General features: G+C 37.1%; 1 protein-coding gene across 2 annotated transcripts in view; it reads left to right on the top strand.

The window, feature by feature from the left end:
- Window positions 1–24,758, top strand: part of LOC101444863 (disintegrin and metalloproteinase domain-containing protein 18) — a 137,658-nt gene that overhangs the window by 50,014 nt on the left and 62,886 nt on the right. For both annotated transcript variants that reach the window (XM_058290088.1, XM_004475126.3), the window contains exons 11-12: window positions 12,290–12,426; window positions 15,117–15,300. In XM_058290088.1, the coding sequence (XP_058146071.1) occupies window positions 12,290–12,426; window positions 15,117–15,300 (321 nt within the window). The remainder of the gene's footprint in view (window positions 1–12,289; window positions 12,427–15,116; window positions 15,301–24,758) is intronic.

The raw sequence follows: 24,758 nt of genomic DNA on the forward strand, positions 1-24,758 counted from the left end.
AATTAGAGGAAAGTTGAAGCTTTCTGTTGTCTCGTTTGAGTTCAATAACAAAAATAATGAATATGTGTTAACATTCCATGCATTCTTCATACTATTACACAAAATGCTTTGCATTGTTCTCATTTTACATATAATTCTGAAACTAATTTTGAACATGCTGAAACATGTAACTCTAGTAAAATCACTTTTTTTTGGTAATTCTTTTTCATTCATCGAGTAATGCATATACAATTATTCTAAATAACAAACATATTATATGTCTAATATTGATTAATATTGATTTAAAACACCATTTTTAAATCAATCAATATTGATTTAAAACACCAGTTTTAAATCAGTCTACAATCCCAGAATCGTCTTCCTAAATTCTCTGAATGTTTCCTCCTGATCTATAACTCCACATTTGTTTCTTTTTAAATAAAAGTGTTATGTCGGTATGTCAAAAATAGAGAAAAGTGCATGTCATATGTGTACAGTTCCATAAATTTTCACAACATTAACACAAAGGTGAAATACAATAGTATTAAGACTTCAAAGATTCCTATGAATCACACCTCCTCCAAGTTACTACCCATCCCAAAGGATTGTTTAGTAATATGTTATTTAGTTGCCACACATTTGAGAATTTTCCCCATTCCATCAGTTAATGATTTCCAGTTTCATTCCATTATGCGAAGGTGCTTTGTGCAATTTCAATCTTTTAATGTTTTTTGAGACCTGCCTTGTGACTGAACATATTATCTATCCTGGAGAATGATCCACCAGCACTTCAGAAGAATGTATAACCTGCCGATTAGGAATGCAATATTCTGTTTATGTCTGTTATGTCTAGCTCTGTTTCCTTTTTGATCTTCTGTCTAGTTGTTCTATCTAATGATGTGAGTGGTGTGTTGCAGTCTCCTACTATTATTGTACAGAAGTTTGTTTCTCCCTTCAGTCTTGCCAGAGTTTGCCTTATGTATTTTGGGGCACCTGGTTAGGTGCATAGATATTTATGATTGTTACTTCTTCCTTGTGGATTTTCTCTTTTTTTAGTATATAATGGCCTTCTGCATCTCATAACTTTTTTGCATTTAAAGGCTCTTTTGTCCAATATTAATATAGCTAACCTGCTCTTTTTCTATTTTTTTATTTTTTGGTTACTTCTTACATGAAGTATCTTTTTCCAATTTTTACTTTCAGCTGTTTTGTATCCCTGGGTCTAAGGTGAGTCTCTTGTAGGCAGAATATGGATGGCTCATGTTTTTTTAATCCATTCTGTCAGCTTATATCTTTCAGTTGGGAGTTTAATCCATTCACATTCAATGATATTACTGGAAATGTATTATTTACTTTCACTGTTTTATTCTTTGGCTTTCATATATCATATCTTAATTTCATCTGTCTTTTTACTCTTTTGGTTATCCTTTCTGCTAGTCTTGTCTTCTTTCACTTATTGTGTCTCATTCCCATAATATGTTATATTTTTCTATTCAGGTTTTCAAATTCCATTTTGCCCACCCAGTGTCTTCTTGATGCTCTTTATCTCTTTAGCTATGTTGTCTTTCACTCATTGATTTGATATAGGAGATTTGTACAAACCTTGTTGACTAGTTGTCTCAAATCCTATGTCTCATCTTGGGCTTTGATATATTCCTTTGCTTGGGCCATTTCTTCCAATTTCTTAGGATGACTTATCATTTTTTGCTGATATCGAGGCATCTGATCATGATGGTGGGTATATTCTGATGCTCAATTTCCCTCTCTTGTGTAAAGATTTAGTGGCAGGAGGCTGTGTTTTACTGTTGTTCTTTGATTCTTTTATTTTTTTAGGTGATACCAGAACCTGGAACCTGGATATAGGAAACAGGTGCTCAACCACTCAGCCTTTTTTTAAAAATTCTTGGTTTAACCTGCTCTAGATCTTTAGGTTTGTCCCTATTAATTGCTCAAATCCAGGCCATAGACCTAGTAATGGGTTGTAGACCAACTTCCAAGGGCCTTGGGTAGAGAAGCTGTAAAGCCTGAAAAAACCCTCTCTTACTTTTATTAATTTCCTCACATGCTCTTCCTTGGTCTGCTAGCAGATGGCAATGTTCAACAGCACTGTCAGTTCATACCCTGGTTGGTGTGTGTTTATAGCACCTAGGGTTAGGGTTAGGGTTAGGGGACAGCAACTATGTGACAGAAGATCCTGCCTTGGGCTATTCAGAGCCCCACAATTCAAACTTTCTCAGAGACCGTTCTTCAACTTTGTTGACAGCCCCAGCCCTTTACCTGGGTAGAAAATAATTCTGCTCCCCTTTGCCTCCTCAAAAACCAGTACTGGTCATTTTGGTCAGTAGGAGGGTGTTTGTGAGGTTTGTCCCCTGCTAGCTCCCACGGCAAACCTTGGCACAGCCCTTTCTTACCTGGAAGGCTTGTGGGACACAGCAGACCAAATTTTTGGCCAAAAGCTGAATCAGCCTTAGGCTGTGTCCCTTTCCCTCCCCATTTCCTGGGGAGGTGGATCTATGAGGACCCCTCTGTCTGTAGCCACTGGCCAGAGGCTGGAGAATTCAAAGTGGTCTGCTCTGAGGGTGGGTGATGGGCGCTGGCAGCTGCAGCTTCTACTCACAGACTTTCCTTCCAGATTTTTCTCCTGTGTTCCTCTCTCTTCTGGGCTGTGTTCAGCCTTTCCCTGATGTCCTAAACCATAGAACATTCCCTCCTCCCCAACCCCCTGGCTGTTTCTGCCTGTTCCCTTACTATTTTTCTGGGAGGGAAGTGAGTCCTGTGTCTTCTAATCCTCCATCTTCATGGAAGTCTCATAATGCTATTCTTATTCTCATTTCTTTTTATGTGGCCTCTTTGCTTTCTCTATGGATGGTGTATATTTTAAATCCAACCTGCTGGTTATAAGGAAGTCCTTTCAATATGATTACTACCTAACATCTGACCTGTGAAATTTTACCACATTACTCATTTGATAGTTTTCTTTCTCTTCTGGAATTTTGTTTTTTATATATTAGATCTTTTTTTTCTCTTTCATTTATATATATATATATATATATATATATATATATGAGATCTTTTTGATTCATCATCTAATTCATTTTCTCTTTTGCACGTTTTAAAATTGCATTTCCGCAACCTCATCTATTTCTTTCTTTCTTTTTTTTTTAAAGATTTATTTATTTATTTATTTCTCTCCCTTTTTCCCCCCACCCCAGTTGTCTGTTCTCTGTGTCTCTTTGCTGCGTCTTCTTTGTCCGCTTCTGTTGCCAGCGGCACGGGAATCTGTGTTTCTTTTTGTTGCATCCTCTTGTAGCTCTCCGTGTGCGCGGTGCCATTCTTGGGCAGGCTGCACCCTCTTTCGGAATGCTGGGCGGCTCTCCTTATGGGGCGCACTCCTTGCGCATGGGGCTCCCCTACGAGGGGGACACCCCAGTGTGGCACGGCACTCCTTTTACGCATCAGCACTGAGCGTGCGCCAGCTCCACACGGGTCAAGGAGGCCCGGGGTTTGAACCGCGGACCTCCCATGTGGTAGACGGATGCCCTAACCACTGGGCCAAGTCCGCCGCCAACTATTGCTTAATATTTATATTCTGGGCCAGTCATTCACCAAAGGGCCCTCAGATCCATTGCTGGCTTATTTCCTGCTTACATATGCATCACAAGGAATGTGTATATTTTCTAGACTCTTTTGCTGTGGCTTTTAGGTATGTTCAGGAAATGTGGATGATTGGAGGCAGGAGGGGAAATTTCAGAATATCTCTACACCTGTCCCTGCTAGGAACAGTGTTTCAGACCTCAGTGCTTCCTGCTCCTCCGTAACAGTTTCTTGTACAGGTTTAGTTTACTGAACAGCGCAGGATTGTGGTTTCAATAACAGTGCCTCATTAATATAGCCATCCTGTCTTGGTATTGGTAGTAGCATCATGATTTTACTAATCTCACAGTTTCCTCACCATCTTTTGTTGCCCTATCCACTTACTTAATTCCTGTTAATCAGTCCTTTTAATTAAATGATTTCTTCCTGGATCCCGTCGTGGCTTTAAAGTAACCTCTTTTTTTTCATAACTTCCAGGCAGATATAGCAGGAAATCAGACCCAGCATCAATTGTATATGTTGAAGAGTTATAAAAGCTAGCTGGTATACAGCTGCAACAAATATTTTATTTTATGATGAGGACATTAATTAGGAGGAGTGATACCTTAGTTTTAAGATAGTGGCATCTGATGAAACAAGATGAATTTGATAATTCTAGAATCCAGACTCCCCTAAGCATTCTTGGTTAGCTGTTCCTTTCTATCTGGGAAGGAGAGCTTTCTCTTGTTTAAGGACTCTCTAATGACTTCATGTGAGTTGGATTCCTCATAATGTGATGCTTATTCATTTCAAGCTCTATCTTAGAAATTAGTAAATGTATTCTGTAAAGGTCCAGATAGTAAATGTTTTAGGCTTTGTGGGTCATATGATTTGTGTCACAACTACTCAATTCTGCCATTGCAGTGCAAAAGTCAATACAGACAATATAGAAAAGAATGAACATAGTTGTGTTCCAAAAATATTATTTATGAATCCTGAAATTTGAATTTCATATCATTTTCATGTTTTACATCATGTTGTTTTTCTTTTGATTTTTTTCAACCATTTTAAGTTTTAGAAACTATTCTTAGCTGTAGACCATACAAAAAGGGATGGCAGGCTGGATTGATCTGTGGGTCATAATTATTACAGCCACCTGGCCCCTCCATCCAATCCCCATTACCCCTTATTACTCAGGCCTATAAAGGAGGTTGCAAGGCCTTCTCTGGGACCTGATATTTCATAAAACAAAATAATTTCAAGATCTTGCTAATTTATATTGGCATGTACCTGGATCTCAAGTGTTGGGATAGATATTAAAGATTTTAGGCAGGCAAAGTAGAAAAGAAGAATCTTTAATTCATACAAAATTCACGAATGTAGTTGAAAATGCTTGATATTTTAGATTTAATATGCTGACTCAAGCAGCTGGGAGTGACTTTAACTTTAACAGTTTGTTTTGTTGACTGAAATTTTTAATCAATTGTGGTGTACTTGCAATGAATTTGCAAGCCAGAACTTCCCTGACATAATGTAAAGAAAAAAACCTAAAGGCTTACAGATGTGGAGATATTGGTGTAGATTTACTAGTTGCATTATGCTCACCCATCGCCTGTCTCTGGTGGTAATTTTCCTCTGTAGGCTGGGAAGGACATTGGGAGAATGGGTGTGATTATGTCCTAGATTAACAAAGATCAGGGAGCAGCCCTTAATTACCATAAAGAAGGTGTGCACAGTTATTCAATTGTGGAACAAGGATTACATCTGCAATCAGTGTTTTGACATGCAGGGAACTATGTCAGTGGATAATTTATCATATAGCTATAAAAAGTATACTAAAGTAATATTTTGTGATAAGGAAAAAAAAATAACCTCTTAGTTTGGTGATGAGAAACCTGACTTGAGTTGCCACAATGGAAAACAGTGACACCTCATACAACTTTAGACTAAATCCATTTCATAGTTCCTGGATTCCCTGATTTAAAGGGAATATTACTTTCCTCGAATATATATATATATAGTAAGACCACCAACAAAAGTAGTGAACTGAAGCAATACCACAGTCCTGGGGAAATTGTAGTGCATAGGGCCATCAGCAAGGACTTGAAAGATTCAGGATTGTGATTCTTGTCATATCCTTGTTTAACTGTCCTGTTTGTATTATGAAAAAGCTGATGGATCTTAGGGAGTGACTATGGATTGTTATAGATTTAATCAGTTGGTGATTTTATTTACAGTGTCTGTTTAAAATGTACTCTTTTGCTGGAGGGTATCAGCTCTTCCCTGGCTTTTGATAAGTAGCTCCTGATTTGGCAAAAACCTGGCAAATGTCTTTTATTTTTCTAGCCTACTAACAACCAAAACAATAACAGTAGCAACAACAAATCAAAAGCAGTTTATTTCCACCTATTAAGGACAGCAGTATATATACTCAATCTTCTCTAAGTGCTATGTCAGCTCTCTTGCCTTTGTCATATTCTAGTCCACAGAACGTAACACTGGTATACCATATTTATGACCTCATTTTGGTTGGTCCAAATAAGCAGGAAAGATTGTAATGCCTTAGAAAGGTACATGCTTATTATAAGGTAGAAGCTGAACCAAAGGAACATTCACGGATTCATGGGTCCATCAACTTGATACCCTTCCATGAGTCCTGTGTTCTGGTGTGTATCAGTATATACCCTCTTCAGGGAAAGATAAGAAGCAGCCTTTGCACTGTCCATCATTACAATATAGGCATATTATTTGTTTAAACTCTTTGGATTCTGTAATCAACGCATTTTACATTTTTCTATTCTTCTCCAAGTAATTTACCAGGTAACTTGTAAGACTTCTAGTTCTGTGTAGTGCCAGAACAAAATAAAGTCATATAGTAGGTTCAAGCTGTGATGCAAGCCACTCTGCCACTTTGACATTATGATAGCATAGTAAATTCTCAAATTATCTGTGCTGAAGGACCAGCATTTTTCTTTGTGTACCAATAATTTTTGCATCTAAATCATATTTACACTGATTATGCATTTAGTTCTGTGTCAATGCCAGCAAATTTAAAATACTGTGGCAATGTTTATAATATCCAAAAATTCCAAAGGCTCAGCCTCAAATTCTGAAGTGAATTTATTGAAGATTTGTACCTTGTTTGTGAACTGGTATTGGTCTGTAGATCATCTTTCAGAAGAATTGATCTATCAAAGCCAATGATTTTGCCCAAAGTATCTGTGGCAAATAAGGATTGTATATGATACTTTTTCCAAGCTTCATTGTCCTGTTTTACTCCTTAGCTTTTTCTTCACCTGCCAAACAATTCTCTGTCGAATTCCATTAGTTTGCATCACCCAAAGTGGTTTCCATTTTCTGTTGGACTTACATATCTTTGAAATAGTCCCTTAAATTTCCACATCTTCTAATATATTTTAAATTTCTATTCTTGTTCTCACATGCTTTCTTTTTTTATAGCATCTTTTTTTTCTTTAAATTTTGGGGTTACATTGTCCTTCTTTTATCTTTGTGTCCTTCAGACTCATTATTTTTTCTTTATTTGCTTTGGTCTCTTTCTCAGAGAAGATTTTCTTTAAAAGTCTAGTGATCCTTTCTGTTTGTTCATATTTAAGAATGATAGTGGGAGGAAGAGATGAGATGTGAGGGTGTTTTCGGGACTTCAAGTTGTCCTGGGTGGTGCTGCAGGAACAGTTATCGGATATTGTATGTCCTCCCATGGCCCACTGGGTGGAATGTGGGAGAGTGTGGGCTATGATGTGGACCATTGACCATGAGGTACAGGCAGTGCTCAGAGATGTATTCACCAAATGCAATGAATGTCTCATGATGATGGACGAGATTGTTGCTATGGGGGGAGTAGTGGGATGAAGGGGGTGGGGGGTATATGGGGACCTCATTTTTTAAATGTAATATTAAAAAATAAAGACAAAAAAAAGGAATGATACAGTGAAAGCATGGGAGCAAATTATACATGCAACAGTCAGATTATGTCAAATGTTTGGCTCACTCTGGGATACTTAAGTGGTGATAACTGCAGTTTTAAAGGCAACTATCCTTTGTTAAGATTTGGATATATTTTATCAGGTCCCATCCTGCTTATCCTTGTTGAGCAACCAGGTGTGGAAGTGGTCAACAATGACAAAGAGCCAAACTGAAAGTAATCAAGCTTTTGTTCTTTTGCTGAGACAGGTGCTGGCTCCCCAGCGTTCCATTTTATTCCCCCATGGCATAAATACCCCATGGAATGGTACTGGATGAGGATCACAGTCAGGGATTGGTCTCCCTGCAAAAGAAGGCCCCCCCGCCCCCCCTCCCCCCACCAAATGCTCCTGTCTTTCTATGGGCCCGTAGGCTGAGGGGAGAAAGAGAAGGAAGGATTAGGAATGGAAAAGAACTGACTGAAAGTGGAGAAAAATGCCTCCCTTCTCCCCCAGTAAAGAGGTCTCCCAATGGAACTGCCTGTGCTGGGAATACAGAGAAGCAAATGAACGTAGCTGCCCAGGGTGGGGTGGGGTCCTTGACTGCAGTTCCCTCCAGATGGCTCTAGGGTGCAGGAGAAGTAGACACATGACTGCAGGACAGTGTATAAGTTTTGCATTTCTTTTGTTTGCTTATATTTACTTTCAACTGATATTCTACTCTTCAGTGACTCATCTACATTTTCCACTGAAACAATTCCTGATTCTAACTTCCTTTTACCTTTCTCTTTTATTAGAAATTGCTGCTTTCTATTCTCAAAGATTGTTTATGCTAAGTTAGTAGTGCTATTCCCACTTTTACTTTGAATTTTTATCATTTGAGTTGTCTGTTGCTTTTTGTTTGTTAGTTTGTTTTGTTTTTTTGTCTTGGCCAATCTAATAACATTTTTGTCAATTTGATGACCTTTTAAAAAGTGACATTTGGGTTTTTAATTTGTTTTTATATTCTTTATATATTCTTACACCTCTTAATCTTTATTACTTTTTTCATTTTCTGTCTTTGAGTTTAGATATCTCTTCTATTTCACGTTCCTTAGGGTATACTGTTATACTATTTATTTGAGATCTTTCTTTTTTCCAAATGTGGGCCACAAATAAAATAATCACATAAGTTTTTGCATTTTGTGTTTTCATTTTCATTTATTACAAAGTCTTTTCTAATTTCATTTCTGATATCTTCTTTGACCAATGGGTTGTTTAAATGTATGCTGTATAATGCCATATATTTGTGAATTTTGTAGTTTTCTTTTTGTTACTGATTTCTGGTTTCAATCTGTTGTGGTAAAAGAATGATGTCCATCTTTTAAAATTAATTGTTATTTGTTTTGAGTCCATCTTTTAAAATTAATTGTTATTTGTTTTGAGTCTAACATATGGTCTATCCTGGAGAATGTTCCAGGTGCCCTTGAGGAAAAGTTGTATTATTCTGTTCTGGGGAGGAATGCTTTCTATATACCTTTTACCATCTTTAGTTTATACTATTGTTCAAATGTTATTGTTCAGATACTCCTTCCACTGCCTTCCAGCCACTATGGTATCAGAGAAGAAAGAGGCTGTAAATCTTATTGAAAACCCTTTTTGTGATTAACTGCTTTTCTTTTCTTTTGAAATTCTCTTTTTTTGGTGTTGAGAGTTTAATTATAATGTGACTCACTCTGATCATTTTGTATTTATCCTTATTGGAATTTGTTGTACTTCCTCTTTATAAGTCCTCCCATTATATGGATTAAGACCTGTCTAATTCCATTTGCCTACATTAACTAATAATTGTATCTTCAAAAGGTATTACTTACAAATGGGCTCACATCCACAGAAATGGGGATTGAGAATTGAATATGATTTTTGTAAGGCACATGATTCAACCCCCAACATATAATAAGCCTTAAAATTGGTCAACATAATTTCTCCAAATTTATCATTCTTTTTCAAAATTAATTTTGTTATCCCAGTGACTGTGCCATTCCAAGTAAATTTCAGAATCAGTGAGAAAAGAATGTGCTAGTATTTTAATAAGTATTGCATTAAATCTATAGATCAATTTGGGGAATTAATATCTTTTCTCTGTTGTATTTTCTAAGCCATGGACATGCTACCTCTCCATTTCTTAAGACTTCTTTGTTTTCTTTCTTCAGCATTTTAAAATTTTCAACATTTAGATCTCGTACATATTTTGTCTCATTTATTTATAAGTATGGGGGAAAATTGTGTTTTTAATTTCAGTTTTCAATTGTTAAATTTTAATATATAGAAACATAATTTATTATTATTTTTTGATCTTGTATCCTTCCTCCTCACTAAACTAAAATCTTAGTTCTAGACATTTTACATAGACCATCAGGTCTTCTGCAAAAGGGGACACTTTTATTTCTTCTTTTTCACTGTGTATCCCCTTTCTCCTTTTCTTCCCTTATTGCATTGGCTAACACTTCCAATGTTATGAAGAATAGGAAAGTTGAGAAAGGATATCCTTTATACAATTATAACTTGTTTATTACCCTTGAGTCTTTTTCTTTGACATGCACTCTTTAAAACATGTTTAATATCCATCTGTTTGGATGTTTTCCTGTCATTTTTCTATTATGGATTTCTGGTTTTTATTCCATTATTATCAGAAAACATTTATTGCATTATTTCAGTTATTTTGCAGTATTTTATATTTGTTGTGTTACACAGAATATGATTTCCCAACGAGGGCTCCATGTGCACAAGAAAAATTTTGTATTACGCTGTAGTTGAGTGCATGCTCTATTAGGGCAGATTTATAGACATTGTTTGATGGCAATGTTCAGGTCTTCTAAATACTTTCTGACTTTTGTCCAATGGTTCTATCAATTACTGAGAGAGTGCTGTTGAAGTCTTAAACTTTAATTATCTATTTATATATTTATTCCTTCAGTACTGTCAGTTTTTGCATCATGTAATTTCCTGCTTTTAGTTGGTATGTTTAGCCTTTTTACATTAGGTGTAGTTATCAATTACATTAGTATTTCAGTTTGCCCTTCTATCTTATATGTTTGTTTATTCACTCTGGTTTTGGTTGTTACTGTTACTGTGATTCTATTTCCTGTTTTCTTGTGGCTTACTAGAATATTTTTAGTATTACATTTTGATTTACCCATTGCAGGCATCAGTAAACTATGGCCCATGTGTCAAATCTGGCCCTCCAAATGCATTTTAAATAATGTTTATTGGAACTTCCTACACCCATTTGTTTAACTATTTTCTATTGTTCCTTTCATGCTATGATATCAGAGTTGTGTAGCTGTGATGAAAATTGTATGGTCCCAAAAGCCTAAAATATTTTCTACCTGACTCTGTAGAAATGAAAATTGCTAATCCATGATCTAGCGTTTTTCAATATGTCCCACTGTAAAATTTTTTAGCATTTACTGTAGGGATGTATCTTTTGCATTCATATTAGTTATTTGTATCTTATCCCTTTTCTCCTTGGACAGTATTACTATGGTGTTATTAATTTTGGGGAGATGATTTCTGTTGTATGATTTCTGCCAGGGATTTGGTTTTAACTGGATAATTATAGAAGTCCAAGACCATGTGTTTTTTCCCAGAGCTTGTATTTAAAGTCCAGCTTATGATTTCTACATCTTCTCCAATAATTGCAAAGCCCAGACATCACCTCTCATAGTCAGCTCTGGCTTTATACTTAATTCATGTTCTTACATTGGGATTTTCCCTTTCATACAGGCTTAACTATGGTGGAATAACAGGAGAGGATATCTTTTTCTCAACTCATTTTTACATTTTGCCAGATAAATTCCCTGTTTTCATTCACATACATGCACATACAAACTTTTAAAAATTTCTTTCAGCTATATATTATTTAAGTTTTGTTCATTATAATTTTAAAAAACTATAGAAATTATAGATGTTCTGAGAATCTTGATGTTCTAAAACTTTATCCAAGTTAAAATAATAGCAAGTGTTCTGTTACTCTGCCTGACTGCTATACTTTCATCAATGAATTCTCATTGCAAATTTCTTCAACATGGCTGTAATTACATATTTCTAATATTGTCCTATTATTTCTTCATTTCACTCTTTGTATATAACCTCTTAATAGGTTCCTATTCAAGTACCCTGATGCAATTCATATTGCTAGTTCCTTCCCCAATTTTGATATCTCAGCATAAATATTCACTCCAAAAGGATTTTTCTAACTACCTTTTTAAAAACAGTTCTTTTCCACAACAATCTTTACTGGAACATTTCATTTTCTTCATAGTGGTCTTTATGGTCTGTATTTGGAAAGTTTATTTATTATATATCTTCTATTAATAAAATAAAAGCCCTCGGTATATACAAATTTTATTTCTTTCATTCATGACATTATATCCCTGTCATCTATTACAATGCCTGATATTTGTGTACACAGAATTAATATTTATTACTTGAATGAACTAATTTGATGATAAACTTGAATAAATAAATGTATTTCATTTTTATTACATCAGAAAGACTGTGTCCAAAGGTGTAAAATTTGGGTATGTGAAATTTTAAAGAAGAAAATGTTGGTAGTTTGATTACTTTTTACACCTTTTCATGTTTATTAAGCAATTATTTAACATGGGTATTCTACTGATGACACAAATTTTTATAAAAATATTTTAACATTAAATTATTAATATTGAAATGTGAGTAAAATTTTATAGGAATAAATATGTTTGAAGTTATTACTTTTTCTTTAAGAGTTGGGAAACATTTCTTATGTAATGGTTTTCTCTTCAATTTCCTTTTAGTATCCAGATGCAATGAGTCTGGAAGGATTTTCAGTTATTATAGCTCAACTACTTGGCTTTAATATGGGATTAACATATGATGACATCAATAAATGTTCTTGTCCAAATGCTACGTGTATAATGACTCGTGAGGCAGTGTAAGACTTTTTTGCTTAATTGGTTTCACATATACTTTATGAAATTAGTTCCAAGATATGTTTTTATCCTTTTATATTGGACTCTACATAAAAAATTAGAAAGGTATATTGTGCATGAGAAAATATCACATGCAAAAATATTTCTAAGTGAAGCAAGATCCCAGAAATTGGTAAATCATATGATTAGGAATTATTCATCAAGGGAATTGGAGGGTAATTTTTAACATTTTTAACATTTAATGACTATGAAATATTGTATAAATATAAGATGCCAATATTTAGTCCTTTTGTTCAAGGCAAGGATGCCTATTACCATCCTTAAAATAAAACATAGTACTCACAGATTTTGCTAATATAATGAGGGAAAGAAAAAGAAGAAAGAATTTGAAGAGGGAAAAAAAGTCCTTATTTGCAGAAGCTATGATGTGCTACTTAGATAAACAAACAATCAATATACAATTAGAACAATAATAAAAGTTAATTCATTGAAGATAATCAACATCAACCAACAATAATATGTATATTCCAGCATTAAGCAAGTATATGACTTATTACAGAGTTGCCGTGTTTTCCAGAATAGGTCTATAAAATCAGTACAAGTCCAATCAGTATTTTAGATTTTTAAGAAACAAACACTATGGGTGGTGATGAAGTGGAAATGGCAAATATAGACAACCTTTTGAGAAGTATTAGTTGGAACCTGTGGTTAAGAGAAAAATTTATTGATGGAGAGACATTACATAATATTTATAGATGTATAGAAATAAGGAGAAGAGTGAAGAATGGTTGATGTAGGAGAACATGAGTACCTCAAGGGCAAAATCATTGAGTAAACTAGAGAGGATAGGATATAGTGCATAAGTAGAAGGGTTAGCTTTTGTCAGAGGTATGTCCTAGGTATGTTTCAGAGGTTTATTTCTAAGTATTTCAGCTACTGGGAGAGGAGTGTAGGAGAGTAAATAAGTAGAGATGTAGGTAGTTGATGGAGGTATAAAGGGAATAATTTTTTTTTTTTCTGATAGCTGGCAGCAAGAAGTATAGAAGCTTTGAGGGGATGGAAGGTATGAAACAGTTGTCCAGGACACCAGAAATTAGAAATTACGTAGGAAATGTGATGGGATTGTTGAGTCGTTTGAAGACATACTTGAAATTTGTGATAATAAGTTTAATATGAATTCCAACATGATGATTGTTTGTTTTGGTCTATCCAATTTCATTGGCCAACATCCATAATCATAGAAAGTGGAGAGTTGGGATTTTTCATGAGTTTCATAAAGAGTTAGGGCTGTGTGGGAAGCTGTTTCCTCCTGGAATAACCAGATTTCAACTTTTTCTTACTTAAAAGAAATCAAGTACTTTAAAGCAGCCATCCTAGTGCAACTTATTTTAGTTGTCTTTAGGCCAGGCTTGTCATCTTTCCCTCCACACATACACAAACAAAAAAGTACCAATCATTCAACATTTTATTTGAATTGTCTGGTGTCTATTAAAGCTCTGTATGCCACTGCATTCATGTTCTATCTCACTGCGCCATCTCATAAGCTGACTCTTACAAAACAAATTTATTTGTATTCACATTAAGCAAAAGTTCCATGTTTCAGTTAATACTTTTAACTTTCACTTTAAAGGCAGTCCAAGCAGAAAATAATCTCAGATTTAGCTCTGAAGGTGTTACTATTTCAGACATGATTGTCTAGAATGGCACTGTCCAATAGAAACAAAATGTGAGCCCTCTGAGTAATTTTAAATTTTCCAGTATTACCACTAAAAAAAAGAAAAAGTTGAACTTAATTCAATAACATTCTAATAATTTATTTTATTTAACCCAATGCATCTAGAATATTATCATTGCAACATGCAGTCAACAAAAAGATTTTTAATTGGATATGTTACATTTTTAATTTTTTTAAAAAATTGAATGGGATATGGATTGTGGAAGAAAAAAAAAAGTACAGGATCACACCAATGTTATTTAGCTCGAGCAGTTAGAAGAACAGAGTTGCTAGCCACCGAAGACAGTGGGTAGAGCAGGATGTGGTGAGAAAATCAGTAGCTTAATATTGCCCATGTTATATTTGTGATGTCTATAGACATCTATTACACATCTCACTGGAAATAACAGATATGAACATGAAAATAAAGACTTCCATGAAACTTGTATTTTAGTGAAAAAATTAGGATAGATAAAAAAAACTTTATAAATAAATATAGAGGCCTATTTTTACATCATGCTAAAATGCTAAGTAGAAAAATCAATATCAAATTGGAAGAATATGGGAAGAAATGCAATTTCTGATAAGGTTGTCAATAAAGATCTCTGACATTTGAGCAGATATCTGGCTGAAATGAGGGAAAGAATATTTTGGAAGAAAGAAAGAAACCTTTTGGAGAGAAGAGCTTACGAGGTAGTGGGAATAGTATAAATACATACACACACACACACACGTCATACACCATAAACAGTATACCTTATTGCTTTCCTGAAAGATATATATTTTCCATGCAATTATTTTAAGAACATGTTAAAGATAAGCCATGTTAAAATTGAAATATAATTAAGGTTGACTTCATCTCTGATAAGGGACAAGCTATTTCATTTTAATCACTCTTGTCATTCATATGGTTATATATGGTACATTATGGCTTTATTATCAGTATTTATTTACCTAAGGAAGATTATTCCATTTTAGGCATTCCAGTGGTATAAAGACTTTTAGCAACTGTAGCATCCATGACTATACATATTTTATTTCAAAATTTGAGCCTAAATGTCTTGAGGACCCTTCAAATTTGCAACCATTATATAAAAACAAACCAGTGTGTGGTAATGGGATTTTGGAGCCTAATGAAGAATGTGACTGTGGCAGTGAAGAGGTGAGTAATAAGATTGAAATTTGAGTGGAATTTTTATGTTCTGATAATTGGTTGTCATAGGATATATGGAATGATATATGCAACTATGTCTAATATATAATTGAGTTATGTGACTGAGGATAAGTAAAGATACACGAATCTCTTTCCACAGCTGTGGAATCGAAAAGATAACATGAGTTCATGAACACTTGGTTTGTGTTCACTGTTCCTAATTATGCCAGGACAGCTTTTGAATATGTAGGCTAAGTGGATTCCCTTTTTATACACAAGTCAGTTACTAACCAAGTGACTTCTTTCTCTCTGTTTTCTGACAAATCAATCATACACCAGATACAGATTTTCCCATCTCTTGTGGTTGCAAGAATGTCAAGTTATTATAAAGGTTTCCTCTTAATTATTCTCAAACATTCCTGCATTTCTAAGTCTCTGGGTGATCAAAATCTGTAATACTTGCTCACTTCTAAATATAGAAATATGGTCTAGTATAGTTCCATCAATCAAATGTTCTATACATAGTATTCCCAAGCAAGTAAGATCACATGTTTAATTAATTATAAATATAATTTGTCTATAATATTTAACAATTCCCCCTATTTAAGTAAAATAAAGTCTGTTCATTATTGCTCCTCTAGCTACTATATGGATTTCTTATCCCCCTACAAAAATAGCTATTTGCTATAAATACATGCTAAATTCCTACCAATTCCACTAATCATCCTCCATTACCCAAAGTAAAGTACGTGTGGACAAGTCTGTTTGTGTCTGTATATTTGTATACAGGTTTTCCAGTTATCCCTGGTTTTCAAATACCATCTTCCTTTTTCAAGTAGTTCTATGTTCACCTGACATTCTTCTACCCCCAAATACAGTACCATTTGCTTGACAAAAATACTGGTTATTTTTAATGAAGGACAGAATAAAGCAACAAGATTTGGGGCTAGATTTTTACATTTTGAGTTTCCATCACTAAGGGCTGTAGGCAGCTGAACACTTATAGCAGATACTGGCAGTGCCACCCAGTATCTCCTCAGCATTCACTCACTCATTGTTACTGCAGAGTGTCTTTGCTCAAAGTATCTGGCCTAGAAACATGCTCAGCCCATGAGCTGGGTGGGCTCAGTGAGTTTGCACACCAATGAGCAGCCTACTGCTTATTATGACAGGTCTTTGCTGGGTAAATACCCCCAGATTTTTTGCCCTTTGAGCCAGTGGGCCAAATTCAGCTGCTCCCTGTTTTGGTAAATGAAGCTTTATTAGAAGACAGCAACACCCATTGGTTTGCACATTATCTACGACTTCTCCTGTTACAGTGGCAGAGTTGAATAGTTCCAACAGAGAAGATTTGCCCCACAAAGCTGAAAATATTTATTCTTTGACCCTTTACAGGAATTTTTTATGATTCCTCATCTATATTAGCTCCCAAAGGTCTCCTATGGGATTTAGCCTCCGTTAATAATAGCAATAACTGGCTCAGTAACCTGCAGATATTGGCTCGCATTTTCATACCAGCGCTTCTATCGTGGGTAGAATGGACTTCCGAAGTTACTTGGACAGAAACCTTCAAAGTGAATATCCTAATGGCCAATAAACTAGAGAATAGATGTTCAATATCAGAAAATGCAGACTGACACCATAATTCAAAACCACAAAACACCAACCAGAAGGGGCAAAGAAAAATAGAATATATTGGTAACTCAGCGTTCTATTTTTGGGCATATACTCAACAGAAAAGTATTTATATATTCACTAATACATATGTATACATATTTTATAATAGACAAAAAAGAGAATTAACCAAAATATTCTTATGAAGCAGAATGTACTAATAAATTGTGCTATAATCATGTAATGAAATATACGCCACAAAACAACATGAACAGACACCATAAATATCATATTGAGCAAGAGAAGCATGACAAGAAACTTCATACTAAGTTCAAAAACAAGCAAACTAATATATGCTATTAAAAGGCATGATTCTATGTGCCACTCAATGAGAAATAGTAAAATGGAACATCCAACATCCTGGTAGCATTCTGTTTCTGGACCTAGGTGCTGGTTGTACCAGTGTGTTTACTTTGTGGAAAATAATTACATAATATTATGTAGATATTATCCTTCAACACAATTCATCGACTAATCAATAAACATGCAAGTTCAAAAGTAAACAAAATATTACAATTTCCTTAGGTTAGACTGAATTTTATATGCGTGCTTCCCAGTCAAACATTAAAATAATATTTTCTCAAGTTCTAAAGAAGAAAAAAAAAGAAGTGGTTGAACTTGCTGAAGCTTTAGGTAATTAAAAACTTTTGGCTTATATGTCTGACAGAAGCCCTTATTTCCATCACATATGAGCCTAATTTATAAGTTTTTCTACCATTAGTCTTATTTAAGGAAATCTGGAGAGTCTTAAGTATGGAATTTTGAATATTGAAGGGCTTCTGATTACTAATTAAATCTAACCTTTTTTATGCTACATATTTGATTCTCTTTCTGTCCAAAGCCTTTCATTACGAGACACTTTATAGTTGCATCTTTGGATATTGAAATTCTGATTTTTTAAAATGTATTAATATCAATTGTTCCCATAATGAGTGAACATGGGGGAAAAAGCTGGGATTTCAGGAGAAAATGGGCTCTAATTCTTTCTGGGCCACACACAAAACAATCACACACCAAGGATTCTGTCTGTCTACTATTGGAAGGATGACGTCTTGGTATGTTAGCAAATGTTAGGAAATACCAGAATCTTCAAGAAAGACAAGAAAGACTAATAAATCTGATTCTTCATTATATGTCACTTTATAGAGAACAAATCCTGTTCATCTTTTACCAGACAGAGATCTTTACTAGATTGCATGATATGAAATAAAAAATTAGAATGATTGCTATTGTCATTTTGGGAAAATAATTTATTTTGCATAAATCAGAAAAATTTGATTTGGATATAAACCTAATTTAGTATACCATAAGCAAAGAGCTCCATGGTTGTACATGAGACTCACTAGAGAAGCCAAGGTAAGGTAAATGGGGACAACAGAGTCTGGACAAGATACAGATTTAGGACTTATGTGGGTGGCTATTTTGGATGAAAGTCCAGAAATAAAATGCCTAAGTATATCTTATGGGCAGTTTGGTTAATTCATGTTAATTTAGTTTCTTAGAAGAGGAAGGTGGTGACCAGAGTTTTTTCATTGAATAAAGACAAAAATAAGATTTACAAAAGAAGGGCTAAAAGGTAGGAGAGTGGGGAGCAGCAAAATGGCTTGGAAGGGTGAAGTAAGTAAGCTGATTGGTTCCAAACCATCAGACAAATAGGTGAATACATCCATTCTGCCCTGAAGCAGATGGACTGGTCCATCCAATCACAGTTATTTATGCATTATCTGAAAAAGTGTGGAACCTAGCTAATTATGTCAGTGGCTGTCCTTGCATAAAAGCTGCCAGTGTTCTTCCACTGGCACCTCCAAGTTAGTTAAGCCAGAATAATATCATTTCTTCCTTTAGGATTTCTCATAGCACTCTGGTGTTTAAAGAATGAATGGTGAAATTGACCCAGCGGTATAGTAAAAAAGATTTGAGAGATGGAAAATATTTGAGAAAAATTAAATGGTGGGTGGATTTTGAAATTTCAATATTTTTTAAACTGTAGATATAAAATAAGAGATCAGAGGAAATAAATTAGTCAATAACATAACATCATGCCAACATTAATCAGAAAAAAACTGCATCTCCAGATCTCTTGGTGCACTTTCAAATGTTCAAGTCCAAAGAGAAAATCAGCTTACCTGTATGTATCAGAATGTTTGATACCAGACTTTTCACTGACCACCCTGGATGTTGGAAGACATCGATGTATTATCTTTAAAGTACTGAGGGAAATTTGTATTGAATCTAGAATCCTCTAAGCACCCAATCATGTTTGAAGACTGTATACAGACATTTTTCACTTGCTGATTGGCTCAGGAAATTTAACCCTGGTAGTCTGATTCTGAAAGAACAATTGGGAGATGCTCTTCAGTACAAAGAATACTGAAACCAAGAAGGAGAATAATGTAGGGTTAGTGAAACAAGAGGATGTAAAAAGCAGGAACACGTTGTGCAGTCTAAATAATTGTTTATGTATCATGTAAAGTTATAACAAATTCGAACAAAAATACTTTTATAAGTTGATAATGTTGACTAAGGAAAAAAGAAAAAATGTGATAAGATTCATACTATTTCTGAAGAATGCTAATGATTTCACTCACATATAAGAATTTACAGAAAATGTAACTTTAATATGTGGGTTAGATCTTTCAAAGTAGCCAATGTATCTTTTTCCTTTTTTTATATTTTATTTTTGAAGAATCTTTATATTACATAAATGATACAATGAAAATATAATGTATTCCCATATGTCCCTCCCCTTCCCCCACCACACTTTCCTACATTAACAACATCTTTCATTAGTGTGGTACATTTGCTACAATTGCTGAACACATATTGAAGAATTGCTACCAACCATGGTCAGTAGCTAACATCATAGTTCATATTTTCCACTGTGCATTTTTATAGGTTTTGACAAAATTTAAAATGGCCTGTATCCATCTTTGCAATGTGATTCAGACCAATTCCAATGTCCCAAAAATGCCCCACATTATACATTTCTTCCTTCTCCCTCCCCTCAAAACCTCTGGTGACCACTGCCTTTATGTCAATGCTACAAGTTCTTCCATTGTTAGAATAATAAGTCTAATTTCGTCCATAGTTGCATTCTCCCTTATGTTTGCTCATTCCTCAATCATCAGGATTCCGGGAGGGTGATGCCCACTCTATTTCTGATTGAGAGGGGACTTAGATCCCGTGAGGTGGATGGGTGGAACTGTTTTGCCTGCAGTTGTAGATACTTTCTGCTTTTTGGGATGGGCATTGTCCATCATCCTACTTTTGTAAGTTGTCCTAGGTGAGTCCGATAACCTGGAGAGTACGTTTTGCAACTCTGCTGAGATTCAGGACTCAACTAGCAAATGAAGAGATGGAAGATTTAAGTCTCTGGAATATATACTTAACAAGTATAGTTCTAATTATAGGTTCAAATAAAAAGGGCGGAAGAAACAAGTGTAGGAAAATTATAAATGGGTCTCTCTCTGTTACATCGGGGAGTATATATTCCAAGGTAAAGCCCACTAACAGGGTGCCAAATTCTTGAGGTTGTCTGACCAATGTATTTTGGGGGCAAACAATGTTGAAAATTGTATTGTAAGAACAAAGAAAACTTCATTGTGTTATGAAAATGATGAGAGGACACAAAAAAGAAAACAAAAATAAAACCTATGGCACATCATAAATATTTTTAGATGATGCATGGTAAGAACATACTATACAAGCAATCAACATAACCATGAAAAGCTTCTATTCCTTTATTAAAAGAAACTAAGATTATGTTAGAAAATATCCAGCTATATGCTGTTTACATTTTTCATGTTTACAGTAATTGAAACACATCAGGAATTGTTTGAGAAATCGTTGACCTAAAATCAGTAATGACACCATTGCTGGAGCACACTAATAATTAATTATTGAGTGAGATGGAGCATCCATAAATCAGATAAAGAAATGAATCAAAAGAATCTGGGCCCCAAAACCCTTTGATTTTTTTATTCATTTGATGTGGTAAGCAGAATAATGACCAGTCAAAGATTTCTCACAAACTGCAGCAGAGATGAGTAATGTAAGGGCCTTGAAATGGAAGATTGTCTTGGATTATTTGAGTGCATCCAAATACAAGGGTTTTTTGAAAGCAGGAGAGGAGGAAAACTGCGGCGGCTTGCTCGGTCGGTAGAGGTGGGGTCTGGCTGCGGACGAGGGGTCGGTCCAGCTCTGGACGAGGGGTCGGTCCCGCTTGGGACGAGGGGTCGGTCCGGCAGCAGACGAGGGATCGGTCTCACAAGGGGTTGCGCGGTTCGGCTGACGGGGTCGCCCGGCGAAGCCGGCGACGAAGGGGTCGCCCGGAGAAGCCGGCGACGAAGGGGTCGCCCGGAGAAGCAGGCGACGAAGGGGTCGCCCGGAGAAGCAGGCGACGAACTGGGGACAAGGGAGGCCAGGCCCTTGTCGGGGGCTCTCAGGACTGGAGGGCGCACGGCAGAAGAACTACCGCGGAGACAAGGTAAACACGCAAGTCCACTTTACTGAGGGAGAGGCAACAGTTTTATAGGGGCTGGGGAAGGCTGATTGGTCGAAGCCACGCCCTGTTCTGATTGGTTGCCGGCGAAAGGTCAGTGGGCGGTACTGGGCGGGGGAGGGGTGGTGGTTAGGGATTGGCTGTCGCTGTTGCTGGGGGAAGGGGCAGGGTTTCGGGATTGGTGGCTGCTGTTGCTGGGGTGGAGGGCAGACTTGAGTTTCCCGCCCACGCCTGGCTGTTGCTGCTGTCGGGGGAGGGGAAAAGGGCGGGCTGGATTTTTCCGCCCACACCTGGCTGTTGCTGCTGTCGGGGGAGGGGAAAAGGGCAGACTGGAATTTTCCGCCCTGCGCCTGCGCAGGGAGAAAGAAGGCATCGTGTGGCGCCATCTGGGAGGAGGGGCGGCCGCGGAAGCATGGCTGCCGAGAAGGGGAGACCCGAGGGCACTCTGCGCCCATGCCGAGCTTCCTTCAGGGGTGGCGGTGAGTTCGACCAGCCACCCTATTATGGGGGCAGCGGCTTGGCCTACCGTGGCCGCTCCCCCGCCAGGCCAGCAAACCACGCTTCAGCCCGAGGGGTGACCGCATTTCCCCCTTCTTTTCAAATAAGGACCAGGATGGCAGCAGCAACAAGTAGCTGAGGCCCAAGAGGCAGTAAGCAATGAGGGAAGTGGGGCTGAAGAGGGAGGTGAGTATGACGGGGATACAAATGTACAATTTGGGGGGCGGTATCTTGCCGTTGCAAGCAAGGGTGGCCAATGTCCAATTCTCGTTGATCTCGGTGGCTATAAGGTCTATCTGTTGTTAAAAGTCCCAAATGACAGCGCGTTACAGGTAGTTGATCTCTTCTTGGCGGCGAAGAGCGGTAGAGGCAGACTGTGTGATGGTCTGGAGGATCGCAGCGGTGAGGACAAGTCGCGTCAGGGCACCAGCGATGGTGGTGGCGGCAGCGTCGGGAGTGGTGGAGACATAGGCGAGGACAATAAGAAGGCCAAAGTCTTCACGGGCGCGAGAGAGGCCGATGTTAATGGGGCGGGCCGACATGGGGCGGCCCAATCTGCAACGCAATAGGGGTTCAAGCGAAAAAAAAAAAGGAGGGGGGCGGGGGACGAGAAAGGACGCTTTGGATGGCTGAGAAGAGGAGTGAGGTCGAGACAGGAGGAAGCTCCGCAGAAGTATGGGGAGGCAAGAGCAGAAGCGTTATTGGATGCTAGAAAGCAGGCCGCGGGCCGGGGAAAGCGGGTTGCGGGCCGTTTCGCGGGGCTGGAGCTGCTTGAGAGCGATGGCGGCATGGGGGGCCGTGGTTACAATCTTCTGGGGTGGTAGTGGCTAGACAGATGGCGGAAAATATTATCAAGAAAGCAAAGGTTATGAGAAAGAAATAGAGTATTAAAGGCTGTGGGGGAAGTGAGAAGATCATTTAGAGGATAGGGTTGAGAATGGTATGTTTAAGACAGAAGCTTTGTGGTTTGTAGGAGACTGCTTTATAAACGAAGGAGAATGAGGGCAGTAAATATAGTAACGATAGATAGGAAGATGACAGTGAGGAGGAGTCTTTGTTTAAGGTTTCAATCGTCCGGCGCAACAGTGGCTAGGCCGATAGCGAGGGGTGTTGCTAAATAGACAATGGCTGCAAAGACAAAATCATCTTCTGTTTCCTTAAGAATAACTTTTCTTTAAATACTTAGTAGCATGCAATATTAGAAACCGTTTCCTAAAAGCAAGTTGGTAGGGGAGCTTGGTTGCTGTTAATCTTTCCTGTTATAAAATTACCTTTTATTATTATTATCATCAATTTAGTTTTATATATATATTTAAGAATGACCTTTTGGAATTAGCCATTTAATACCTTAATGTAAACTATTGAAGATAAATTTTATCTTTACAGAACACATTCCCCCACGTAAAGTTATCACAATACCTTTTACACTTGCCGCATGCAAATTAAATTTCAAGAGTTTATGAAAAATTAGCCATCTTACTTTAGGACAAAATACGTCTTTTTGCAAAACTTATTACATTTCCGTTAGCATTTTTACAAACTTTTAACCTTTTTAATATTCATATAAGTTTTACATTCTTTATATTATCCTGTGAAGAAAAATAAGTTATTCATTTTAATCTAGGCAAGAACAACTTTTTATGAAGACGTACAGTTAATTTTGTTAATTAAGACTTACAATTTTTTTTTTTAAAATTGTAGATATCTTATTAACATTTAAACTTATGTATTAATATAATAAACTTAAGTATTAATATAAGCTCTTATTTAATTTTTTGGCCATTTGAATAGAGCTCTTTTAAAGATTTCTAGTAATTTATATTTACCATCCGAAGGTATCACAATATATGTTGACATTGAACGAACAGACAAACAAACACAGAACAATTACAACACATTAACAGAAATATATAATTTATTTACAGTTGACTCATAATTCTTACTTTTTTGGTATAGCTGCTTTTAAATCCTTTTTTATATAGAAGCTGTTTGAAAGAGATCTTACACCGGTGAGTGTCTAGGAGACCGGCGAGGGCCCGAACTTGTGGGGCTTACTTAGCAGATAGGATGTTACCTATTGCTAATGGCCTTTTGGAGCCGATAAGAAAAGGGGCCCTTACCTTGAGAGCGCGGCGATGGGAGCCGAGGTGCGCGGTGAGACGAGGGGTCGGAGCCGGTGGGGCTCCGACGGTGGTCGCGGGCCAAGAGAAGGCCCCGACGAGGGAAGGGCGGGACGACGAGCAGTGGAGCAAGGCAAAGGGGAGCAAGCGCGGAGGGGAGGAGGCAGAGGTGAAGGCAGGAGAGGAGGTGCTCAGGCACGCGCTCCTGAGAGTTTTATTGGTGCCTCTTAATCATAGCGGGTCGGTATAAGCCCCCGACATGGAAGGAGAAAGCCATCCAGCGATTCTCCCAGACCGCCGTGGATCGTATGAGGTCGCCAAGGTTCAGGAGCAGCAATGCAGAGCGAAAAGATAGGGGTGAGAAGAGAGGAGAGCGTAGGGCTATGGTAGGGTTACTTCAGACGTGCAAGCGCGTGCTCCCGAGAAATCCAAGGCTCCTCTTAATCATAGCGGGTCGGTATAAGCCCCCGACATGGAAGGAGAAAGCCATCCAGCGATTCTCCCAGACCGCCGTGGATCGTATGAGGTAGCCAAGGCTCAGGTAGCAGCAATGTTGCATGAGAGAAGTCCCAAGGTGAGAAGAGAGGAGGGGGTAGGGCTGTGGTAGGATTACTTCAGACGTGCAAGCGCACGCTCCCGAGAAATCCAAGGCTCCTCTTAATCATAGCGGGTCG

The sequence above is a fragment of the Dasypus novemcinctus genome, chromosome 29 (assembly GCF_030445035.2).
Source record: "Dasypus novemcinctus isolate mDasNov1 chromosome 29, mDasNov1.1.hap2, whole genome shotgun sequence".
NCBI lineage: Eukaryota > Metazoa > Chordata > Mammalia > Cingulata > Dasypodidae > Dasypus > Dasypus novemcinctus.